The 12,347-nt window shown below is 41.9% G+C and overlaps 1 protein-coding gene across 7 annotated transcripts in view; it reads left to right on the top strand.

Annotated features, from left to right (window-relative positions):
• RALGDS (ral guanine nucleotide dissociation stimulator) overlaps positions 1-10,547 on the top strand; it is a 225,285-nt gene extending 214,738 nt beyond the window's left edge. For 5 of the 7 annotated variants that reach the window (XM_040324446.1, XM_040324445.1, XM_040324444.1 and 2 more), the window contains exons 16-18: positions 2,945-3,190; positions 4,247-4,361; positions 6,530-10,547. In XM_040324446.1, the coding sequence (XP_040180380.1) occupies positions 2,945-3,190; positions 4,247-4,361; positions 6,530-6,705 (537 nt within the window). In that variant the 3' untranslated portion in view covers positions 6,706-10,547. The remainder of the gene's footprint in view (positions 1-2,944; positions 3,191-4,246; positions 4,362-6,529) is intronic. The other 2 variants (XM_040324443.1, XM_040324442.1) reach the window with 1 other exon arrangement.
• Positions 10,548-12,347: the final 1,800 nt, after the last annotated feature.

Here is a 12,347-nt window from a genome sequence, read left to right as displayed (position 1 = left end):
GATCTGTGATTTTTATCGGGATTGCGGCGGACAGATCGGACACTTTTTTGGGACCATTGACAGCGATCAGAGCTAAAAAAAAATAGCCACTGATTGCTGTATAAATTACACTGGCAGGGAAGGGGTTAATACTAGGGGCAATCAAGGGGTTAAACGTGTTTCTAACTGTGGGGGGGGGTTGTGGCTGACTGGGGGAGGAGACTGATCGCTGCTCTTAAGTACTAGGAGCAGACGATCTGTCTCTACCTCCCTGACAGAATGAAGATCTGTTGGTTTACATTGACAGATCTCCATTCTGTCCTTCTCACGAGCAACCAAGGGTGGCCGCCGGCCAAGCGCATTGGCTCCTACGTCACGCGGCGGGTGCACCCGTGCCCCCCTTTGCTCTAAGCGCCTGCTGTACAGCTACGGCGATTTGTGCAGGAGTGAAATACTGCTGCCGCCAAACGACGGCACGCGGTCGGCAAGTGGTTAAAGTCCTACAATATTCTCAACGGGATTTGGGAAATTTAAAATTCGGTTGCATTTAATCAAATACATTTGATTTCTGCATGTCGAACCTAAACATGCAGATGACTGGCTAAGAACAAACTGGTATTTTTAATCTTGGCTTATAAATCACCTCAAATGTGTTTGGAGGCTTTGTCGAAGCACTTCAATTTTTCTTGCTCCAGCCCCCAGGATGAGGCCGATTGTAGCATGAACAAGATATTTCGCAAGCTTTAGCAGACTCCAGATGGCATTCAGTGGGCTTCAGCAGGCATTTTGCAAGCTCTGGGGGAATCCTGGGCTGAGTTCTGCTGAATCTTTTACTGAATGGTTGGCAAATTTCTGCTAATGCTTTGTGAATGTGATGCTGTTTAGACTAGTGGCATTTGCAAGCTAAGATTAAAAAATGCCAGTCGGTACATTGCCGTCACATTTTGTTTCCAGGGATTAGTTTCCTTTTAAACCCACATGTTTGTGATGTTTGCGATGTTTGTGTTGTCTGTTTAAAAAAAATAAAGGACCAGTAAAGCTAAACTACACAAAAGCATATACAAGAAGATAAAAACCTTTACAATGTTACAGAAATTTAGTACCTAAAGCCGGTGCATTGCCACGAAATGAGATTTGCCATCGGATGAGATGGTCCGCCTCCATCACATCTTATTGGCTCACTCCTGTCACGTGACATATTTAAACGTCAAGTATCGACGCGAACATCAGTCTCAGCTAGGCTATCCTAGGGAGAGGATCTCCTCTCCCTGTGAAAGCTGAAGCTGCACGGAGCTGGTGCACGGAGCTCACATGGCCTCTGTGGCCCGATTCCGAGAGCGGATTCGGGCCACAGAAGCTCATACATTTACTAGGCTAATAAATGTTCTCCTTTATTACAATGTCACTTCGGGATCTACAGCGAAATCGGGATCCCTCCGCCCCGATATCGCTGTCATGCCTCCCCGCGAGCGCGATAGATCCACAGCGCTATCGGGATCCCAATGCCCGATAGCGCTGTCAGCGTGCCTCCCGCCAGCGCTAACTACACCCCGCGCCCGCAGCTCTACTCCCCGTCCCCCGTTAAGGCTCAGGGAACGGGGAACAGAAAGTAGAGCATCGGGTGCAGGTAAAGTAGTAGTGCGCAGGCGCAGCACTACACAAATAGCTCCGTGCACCAGCTCCGTGCAGCTTTAGCTATCACAGGGAGAGGAGATCCTCTCCCTATGATAGCCTAGCTGAGACTGATGTTCGCGTCGATACTTGATGTTTAAATATGTCACGTGACAGGAGTGAGCCAATAGGATGTGATGGAGGCGGACCATCTCATCCGATGGCAAATCTCATTTCGTGGCAATGCACCGGCATCCTGCCATCCTATTTTTTTTTTTTAAACCTTTATCCAACATAACCATTTAAATAGTACACAGCAACAGCCCCGAAGAAAGGGGAGTCTATTCCCCGAAATGCGTTGGCTTGCTGTACGTGTTGCTACTTTTTATGAACGCCTATGAACCATACTTTAGAAGTTGCAGTTGCAGTTCTCTGGGCACACTTCCTTTTATCCAAAAAAAAGATTGGCTTTACTGAGCTTTTAGATTTAGTGTGCTACGAATGTGGTAGCCATTGTGTTCTGTAATATGTCACTAGTCGTGGTAAGATTAGCTTGTATACCAAAGTGGAACTCCATCTAAAACTTTTCTCTTTTTAATTTTGGAAAGAGCGTGGAATGGTTAGATTGTCTGTCAGGTTTTTATTATGGTCTGTGTCCGAGAGAGGGGGAGGGGGGGGGGATTTCCTGTTATGGTGACCATGTAGGATTAAAAGAGAAATTTTAAACCTTCCATACTTTGTCCAAGGCAGAATTTGGGACAGAGGGTTGCTTTAAAGCCGGGTTCCAGGCATACAATTTTTTATTTTATTTTTTCAATCTCAATTACATTATTATGATTATTCATTAAAACATATTAATGAAGCACGATCGGTACATAAACAGTTGCAAAAACTTCCCAGATATCTTCTCAGGGATCTTCTGGCCATTTCCATCATAGCTGTGAGCATTATGAAGCCCAGTTCATGTTTCTTCCTGGATTTTCGGAGAAAGGTGCATGCTGGGATTTTTAGGCACAATAATGCCCAGAGACTCCTGGGAAACGAGTGTCGTCATTTCCCAGGAGGCATTGGGGTCTTAGGACAGGAAGTTCTACCACCTCGGACCAGCAACTAGGCAGATTACGAAATATTCCTAGTAACAGCCATATAGAAGTTAGTAAAAAAAAACTTGGTGAAGGTGTCATTACTTACCCAGATATTTTGGCTTTATACAGGCGATGGGGAATAATAGTAATTCATATCACAGGAGACCTGAGAGATGCAAGCACCCAGTTTGCAATTCAAAAACAACTGAGATCTGTACCTTACATGGCATTTATTTATTTATTTATTTATTTATCTTTACCCCCCTCAGTTCTGGGAATCTACATCACTCTCCTCTCTGGACACGTCTGGCATTGGTTCAGGTTCTAGCAGTGCTTCTTCCTCCTCAGTCTCCTCCACTCCCGTCTCTGCCTCCCGGACCCACAAGCGGTCAGTCTCTGGCATTTCCAGCTACTCCTCACTGTCTCTCCCGCTCTACAACCAGCAAATAGATGACTGCTGCATCATCCGGGTCAGCCTAGACGTGGATAACGGCAACCTGTACAAGAGCATTCTGGTGAGCTATCATTAACCTATGCTAAATCTTCAAAAAGAAAGCGTGTGTTTGCTATAGCAGCCAGTCGGGTATAGGGCATTACATACTAATATTGTATTTATACAAGCAGTCTTGACACATGATTAGAGCGAGGCACGCATATTACATTCCGTAGTGTGGGAGCCTAGCCTATTAAATATAAATGTAATGGATTGTTTAGGTAGGCCCCCTAGCTCTACTTAAAGTGATATGTAAAGTAGTTATTATTTTCATGCTTACCTGCTCTGTGTAATGGTTTTGCACAAAGCAGCCCCAATCCCCCTCGTCTGGGATCCCCCACCAGTGCTCTGGGCTCTGACAGTGTAGCTCTGCCCTGCTCACTTGATTTGATTGACAGCAGCAGAAGCCAATAGCTCTCACGGAGTCCTGTAAGGAGGGTGAGAGATGATCTTTGGGCACAGCGCCGGATGGAGATCGGGCTCAGGTAAGTATATTTGGAGAGGAGTTGACAATAGAATTTTTATTTTTTTAACCTTAAAGGAGTTGTAAAGTCTTGGTTCATCACCTTAATGCATTCTATGCTTATACCCCCCCACATTTCTTACCTGAACACGATTGTTCCAGTGTTGAGAACGCGCCCAGCAGCTCCAGCCCTCCAGCCATTGTCTCGGGTTCTTATTAGATAGATTGATAGCAGCAGAAGCCATTGGCTCCCACTGCTGTCAGTCAAATCCAGTGACACGGGGGGCGGGGCTGAGTCCTGCTGTCTGTGTCAATGGACGCAGCAGGACACAGGAGCACACCCGCAAAAAAGTTTTGTCTTTTTTTTTTTTTTCATTTGTTTTGCAAAAAATAAAAACCTTGGTGATTACATACCACCAAAAGAAAGCTCCATCGGTCTCAAAATTATAAAAATGTTGTTTGGGCACTGCATGATCGCACAATTGTCATTCAAGGTGTGACAGCGCTGAAAATTGGCCTGGGCAGGAAGGGGGTATTGAAGTGGTTAAGATATCGCTGTTTGGATGTCAGTATAAGAAGCCTTTTTTCTCAACTATGTCTTTCATCCCCTTGTAGGTGACGAGTCAGGATAAAACGCCAGTGGTGATCCGTAAAGCGATGGCCAAACATAACTTGGATGGGGAGCGGGCAGAAGACTATGAACTGGTTCAGATCATATCGGAGGAGAGAGGTAAAGGGATTTTCATAGCACGTGTTTGAAAACAGAACTGTGTTTTTTTTTTTGTTTGATTTAATAAATCAAAAGTGGACAGTTCAGAGGAAACTTTCTGTAGAGACAAAGACCGGTTTGTCTGCTTTCTAGATACTGTGACATCAGAGGTTTCACTCTGTTAAAGATGAACTCCAGCTAAGCAGTAGAATACACCGCTGAAATCCACGTATCCGTTTTACCTGCCAAATAATTTACCATTCTGTTCAGCTGGTTGCTTCTTTTAATGGTCAGAAGTGAATAAAATATCTGATTATTCTGGGTATGGGGGAGCATGTGACTCTTTCACGTTGACAGCTTTAGGCCCGTCAATAAGCACTAGCGCTGCAACATAGGAAATTACATTTACAGTGGGGAAAATAATGATTTGATGCCCTGCGGATTTTGTAAGTTTGCCCACTTACAAAGAAATAAAGGGTCTATAAATTTTTATCATAGGTGTATTTTAAATCCTAGAAACAGAATATCAACCGAAAAAAACACATAAAAAAAAAAGATAAATACACAATAAATGGAGTTGCAGTTCGGTGAATAAAATAAATATTTGGTCCCCTACCAACCAACAATAATTCTGGCTCCCATAGACTGGCTACAGTATGTGGTACACAGATTAGTCCTGTCAATTTTAAGAAGTTGCTCCTAACGACAACTCGTTACGTGTATAAAAGACACCTGCCCAAAGAAACTTTCTTCCACTCAAACCCACCATCATGGGCAAGACCAAAGAGCTGTCAAAGGACATCAAGGACAAGATTGTAGATCTGAACAAGGTTGGAATGGGCTACAAGACCATCAGCAAGAAGCTTGGTGAGAAGGAGACAACTGTTGGAGCGATTATTCACAAATGGAAGAAATACAAAATAACCATCAATTGCCTTCGGTGTAGCGCTCCAGGCAAGATTTTGCCTCATGGGGTAAGGATGATCATGAGAAAAGTGAGGGATCAGCCCAGAACTACACAGGAGGAGCTTGTGAATGATCTCGAGGCAGTTGGGAACACAGTTGCCAAACTGACCATTGGTAACACAATATGCCGCCATGGATTGAAATCCTGCAGCGCCCCCAAGATCCCCCTCCTCAAGAAAGCGCATGTATAGGCCCGTCTTTCCCAGTGAACATCTAAATGATCCAGAGAAGGATTGGGAGAAATGCTGTGGTCAGATGAGACCAAAATTTAGCTCTTTGGCATTAACTCGACCGTGTTTGGAGGAAGAAAAATGCTCACTATGACCCTAAGAACACCTTCCCTACAACCAAGCACAGAGGTGGAAACATTATACTTTGGGGTTGTTTCTCTGCTAAAGGTACAGACCGACTTTGCCGCAATCTGGGGACAATGGACAGGGCCATGTATTGTAAAATCTTGGATGAGAACCTTCTTTCCTGAAGATGCGTCTTCCAGCATGAAAATTACCCAAAACATACCACCAAGGCAACAAAGAAACGGGCTCAAGAAGAATCTCATTAAGGTCATGGAGTGGAGTCTCCAGACCTTAATCCTATAGAAAATTTATGGAGGGAGCTGAAACTTTGAGTTGCGAAGCAACAGCCAAGAAACCTTGGGGATTTAAAGAAGATCTGTAAAGAGTAGACCAAAATCCCTCTTGAGATGTGTGCAAACCTGATCACCAACTACAAGAAACGTCTGACCTCTGTGCTTGCCAACAAGGGTTTCTCCACCAAGTACCAAGTCATGTTTTGCTTGGGGATCAAATACTTATATTACTAACATTTGGTTGATATTCTGTCTCTATCATTTAAAATACACCTATGATAAAAAATTATAGACCTTTCATTTCTTTGCAAGAGGAAAAACTTACAAAATCTGGAGGGGATCAAATAATAATTTTCCTCACTGTACATGACTTCTTGCTTACACAGGATTATCTATCCTCCAGCAGTTGAAGGAAAATTTGCATTTGTGCTTCAACCTGCAGCCGCTGGTGTGCGCTGTCAGGAGCTGAGAACAGAACGTCACACTGTAAAAAGCATGTGACTGCACCAAAATGCATGCAGTAAAAACATGCATTAGCAAGCAAAAGCAAATATGAAATGCTATGCAATGATACTGTTCTAAACCGTGATTACTGATTAATTATTTTAAATTGTTTTTTTCTCCCCCTCCCCAGAATTAAAGATACCAGATAACGCCAACGTCTTTTACGCCATGAACTCAGGAGCCAATTATGACTTTATTCTGAAAAAACGCGGTTTTTCCAAAGGCGTGAAAATTAAACACGGCGCTAGCTCCACGCTGCCCCGTATGAAGCAGAAAGGACTTAAGATTGCCAAAGGCATTTTCTGACATCGTGACCTACCCAACTGTAACCCAGCTGGAAAGCTGTAGTGACTCAAAGGAAAGCACTTACGTTTACCGTGGGTGGAGGGCCTGAGCTGACCCCCTTCTCTCTTCCAAACATACTGGCCTTCTCTATTTCTGGTTTCCTAAAACTGTGAGGATGATCCATCTCAAACAGGTCAAGAGTGGAATTTGTTGGTCTTCAAAGATGAACTGGAGCCATTCAAACAGTTGGCCAACACGAACCAACTTCAGGTGCCGCTCCCCCTGCAAAAATCCCTAAAATCCTTCAAGGACCCAAGATCCGCCTCCATGCCTTAGGTGCCTTCAAGAGAAGGGGGGTGTTGAGGTTAGAGGCCTTTCTGCAAAGGAGACTGTGAAGTAGGACATTAAGCAGCCTGTGCCATGCCCAGGAATCCAGTATTAACATGGACAATATGGAGTAGCCCAATTGGGTTTGGAGTTGACTGCATAATCTGTAATGTGATTCACTACAGATTTGTAAAGCTGTGAGAGGCTGATTGGCCCCACCACTAGCTGTCTTTTTCCCTTAAAGGGACTGTCATGTAAATACTAACATCTCCCTGTGGATACCATTATTTAGCAAGTTTTCTATAAAAAGCACTTTGTAAGATAGACTGGAAAAAAAATGTTTTTAACCCATTAACAGTTGCCTGTGAATGGGACCCCTTCACCACTGCAGGGTTTCTTCAAGCCAGGCCAACGCTGCCAGGAAAAAAAAAAATGGCTGACGGCTGAACTGAGGACTTGTTAAATCGGTTCTGATCCCCATCTTCTCTCCTACCCTTCGAGCAGTCCAGCATTTCAAGTCACACCAAAGATCCGACACCAGAAAATGTTCACAGGAAGACCATTTGCAGCTCGATTTTTTTTTTTTTTTTCTTTTTTCACCAAACCCAGTGTGTTTAACCCTTTACCTTTCAGCCTTTTAGCCACATTTTAATTGGTTTTTGCCAAAGTTAGAGGGTTAAATCATTTACATTAAAGCTGTACAGCCATATCACTGTATATATCTATTCACTAACATTTTTATTTTCCTGTCAAGACAAAAAATGTAATTTGGGGCCAAATGATATTTTTAAGCCTTTTATTTCTGGCAGTGGCTATGAAGTTGGTCAGACCCGTGGAAAGGCATTTTTTATTTTTTTGTAGTGTATAACTTTTTTTTTTACATGTTTTCTTTATAAATATTTATTGGTTGTAAATAGATGCTAGACTTATATTACATTTATTACACTGTCATCAGCCTATGTATTTGTTTTGATGCTTTGTTGCCTTCTGATTACTGTATATATAATGTAAAGAGTCCCCCCCACCCCTCCCTTTTAAATGACACTTTAACCTGTTCGGTGCCAGTGGGATATGACATAAGACATTTCAAGCAGTTTGGGCATTGATGAATTATTTTTTATTTTTGTGGAGAGGTTTGATGGGCTCTCAAAGAGGTTGTGGTTGATACGAAGTTCAGCAGGGTTGTCGTTGGACCTGTGTTTTCAAAATGGCTGCCAGAAAAACAAAAAATTGTTTACAGACAAGGCTCATACCTTTTTCATTGACAGGCATTAGCCGTTTCTATTGTACAATGCCGGTGCTTTGTATTTTTTAAGAGATGAGCCCTTTAGTCCTATGTTTTCCTGTTGGACTGGTTCCTTGTGCATACATTCCCTGTGATTTGAGTGCTTCTTTTTTCTTTTTCTGGTCTATTTTATGCATTTGGGTCAGATTTCAGCTTAGTATGCAGGACCTTTTAGGAGCAGGTAGCCTGAAATCTGAGGAAGATGTACATATGCCAGTTCAAAATGGCGCCCGTAGTTTGATATGACCTAATAGAGGGCTCTGTAAAGGATGACTCTATAACCAGCTTGAATTGTTATTTCTTTCTCCAATTTAAAAAAAAAACAGTTGCCAAAATGTGAAGGAGAAAAAGCTCATATCTAATGCTATAAGACTCCATTACCTTAATAAACTTTAGAAGCCATCGGTGGAGTTTTATGGTTTCCGTATGCATGGTAATGATGGAGTTTGGAGGCTCTTGAACTGGCCGTGACTCTGAAACTTGAGGTGACTGTTGACCACAAAAGAAACTTTTTTTTTTTCTCTATTTCAGATTTGACAGTCTTCAACGTTGACCCCATTGCTTGCAAAGCCTTTGGGTTTCATATACCTGTCTATTGTGTGCGTTGGCCGTTTGGTCCACATTTAGATCTTACTAAGGAAGCCAAATGTCTCCCTTCTACTGTTACTTTAAATGACCCAACATTCTTGAAATAATAAGGCCTAAGTAACCTTGTTTGACCATTAGTATGATTAATTATACACCATTTAGAAATCTAATTGTCAAAAAACAATGGCCGTAAGGCCTGCTGGGGGATTGTTACCATAATGGATGACCATGTTAAACTGGTTTTTCAGACTGTGGAAGTTTTTCGGTTTTGGAAGGAAATTCCTTTAAAAGGTAAATTTTAAATATGCTTTACTCCCGTGAAGACACATGGAACAGGCTTTAGATTTGGCCATTGTGGAACCATTTTGTGGGCCCATCCAATATTTACCACAGTAGGCACCTAGACTTTTCTGTTATGACTGAGGCTTACCACACAAATTCCTGGGAGAAGTGATTGTTGGTCAGCCAGGAATTGTGACCTAATAGCCCACCGCTAATTTGGAGTTGCTTACCTGCCATTATAAAGTAAACTCTGTATTTAGATTTTGTCATGGAGGCGCCACCTCAGTGCTAACCCCTCCCGAACTTGTCTCATCATTTTTTTTTAAACTGGAAACACTATATATATTTGATTTCTCAGAAGTGTATAGAAATTTGCATTTATCTCACTAAAATGGCTTGGCTGTCTCTTCCAAACTATTGTATTTCGATATTTTTTTTTTTTTTTTTTTAAGTGGGGCTGTTATGGACAGAGATATCAATCCTAGAATGCAAACCTCTCTGCTTCGGACTCTGCGCCTTAATGCCTAATGATCTGATCTTTGGTCTGTATGTTAATGTGAAGGAAGGTGAGGTACATTGTTTACACAGAGTCAATTACCAACCGTTAACCTGCCATAACTGGAGGCCAGCTCCGTTCTCACAAGTGCCAATCGGTCTGGCAGTGATGGGTTAGAATTTAGTGATTTAACCTTAGGACCTGCCCTGACCAGTGCATTCTGGGATTTTTTTTTTTTTTTAAATGAGCTAGCCAATTTTTAGTTCATCAGTAATAGTCGATTTCTGACCACCTGAAAAGGGAAAGTAACCATGCAACCTATAGAATATACCAATTCTTTGTTCTTCATGTCATTTTGCTTTAAATGGCTAAATTGGTATAATGTCTTTTTTTTTCCTCCACGTGTTCTGTTGTAGAACCGTGACAGAACATGTCAGAAATGACAGATTTATTGCAAACAAAATCTACTAGGATGCCATGTTGGCTTTTTTTTTAATTCACCCCACCTAGTGGTAGAGTTCAGTAATGCACCACAACAATGATTGTACACTCACAATGGTGAATTCTGACAGCCAGTCACATGATCAAATATGGATCTCCAAACACTAATGAAATTCATCTTCGACTCTCCTTGTTTTTTCCTTCTTTGAAGTGCAATCTTCTTTTGGCCTGTGTGTGTGTCTGTATGTACGTATGCGACTTTTGTGTGTGTGTGTCTGTGGAATTGTACCGGCAAGGTGCAAATGTTTACAATTGTTACCCTGTCTCTGACTGTACTTCATGTATTTTGTAATTTGGATTAATGAAGGAGACTGTTCTAAGTGCTCAGTGTACACAAGCAATGTAAACTAGTCTTTGCAATAAATGCCAACACTCCAGAAATGATTTGGTGGATTTTATTTTTTTATATATAATATGCATCGTCAATGGTTTTAATTTCTGCTCATCTAAACAATTCTGCAAATATAACTTCCCTCACTTTACCTGTGCTGTGAGCGTTGTCCTCACAGGCCTAATAGATTGTAACTACAAGCAAATGCATCCGCTTTACAAACCTGATTTTATTTAATACAATTTATTTAGGCTTCCCCAAGTGTAAGTAAAAAAAAAACCTCAAAGTTGGGCTTCCCCAGCTGCCCCTCTGAATATTACATACTGATTTTTATACAGGTAGCTAAGCTGGCCCAGTCTAAATTTGAAAATGAATTTCTCCTGGAGTTCCACTTTAGGGGAAAACGGCCATTTTATATCTCCTATCAGAGCGTCGGTACGAAGAATGGCCTTTCTTTAATTTCCTCCACAACCAACATCCAGATTTCAGCTGTGATTTTTCCAAGGCAGATTCTGATTGGTGGCTCTGCGAACGTACTTCTAGCCCTTGGCATAGACACTGAGGCAAAAGACTGTAAGGTAAGCCAGTTTTTTCGCTTTGGCCATCCTTTCAGAGCCGAGTAGCAGCAGCTAATGATTTTAGAGTGATTTTGTATTGCAAAAAAAAATGAAAACCTTAAAATATAGCTTCTTCAGAGTCTCAGTCACCAAGTTCAATAAGAGGGACACATTCCTTATTCATACCGTATATACTTGAGTATAAGCCGAGTTTTTCAGCAAATTTTTTGGTGCTGAAAATGCCCCCCCCTCGGCTTATACTCGAGTCACCTTTTTGCGCCTGATCGCCTGGACTTTGGGGACCCAGTACTGGCCGGCCGTAGGCCCCCCAAACTTGGCACACACACATTGCCCCACTCTTCCTCTACAAGTGTGCAAAGTTTGTTGTCTGAGGGACCTACGGCCAGGGAGAACTGATTTTTCAAAGTCGGGCACCCCTTCCATAGACTCCCATGTTAAATGGTAATTTCTCCGGTAAATTTGGGGACCCGGTGCCGGCCGTAGATCCCCCTGGACCAGAAACTTGGCACACACGTAGCTTCCTTTCTATATACTCCTATGTTAAATGTAAGTCTAGTCATGGACACAGTGAGGCATGCACATGGGCAAAGTGAGGCACACTGAGGCATGCAGATGGACACCCTAGACTTATACTCGAGTCAATACGTTTTCCCAGTAAAATTAGGCGCCTCGGCTTATATTCGGGTTGGCTTATACTTAAGTTTATACGGTATATACTCTTTAAAGGCTTTAGGAGAGCCCAAGACTCCACTGCAGTGATGCAGATGAATTCAAGAGCCAGGAGATTGCGGCACATCCAAATATACAAAGCATGAAACAAAAACATACATTATCCATGTATGATAAATGTTAAGCAAATCAATTTTAACCTATACACACACACAGCTCAATAGGAATGCAAAAGACTGTAAATGTCCATTTTCCTCTTTTTTAATACATGTTGGCTATCTATTTACAGCATCATCTTTTATATTTTACTAAAATATTGGTTATTATGTTTGTTAAAATTCCTTAATGTATTTTTCATAAAAATGTGCATGTTAAAAATGGCTGTGCAAATCTTGTGCAGCATTAAAAATTTCAACAACCAACATTTTCTTCTCTAGGGTTTCTGCTTTCAAAAATTATGTTTGAAGGTTCTAAGCAGTTTGGCACTGCTGTCCTCCAACCTCACACCGGCTGCTGCGTTGTAACCCAGTCCTAAAAGAGGCTGGAGGAGATTTGCTTCATTGACATGCAAATAAAATGAAAAAAGGAATTATTTTTGATATATCA

The sequence above is a fragment of the Rana temporaria genome, chromosome 9, assembly GCF_905171775.1.
Source record: "Rana temporaria chromosome 9, aRanTem1.1, whole genome shotgun sequence".
In the NCBI taxonomy this organism is placed as follows: domain Eukaryota; kingdom Metazoa; phylum Chordata; class Amphibia; order Anura; family Ranidae; genus Rana; species Rana temporaria.
This window is presented reverse-complemented; position numbering and strand designations above follow the sequence as displayed.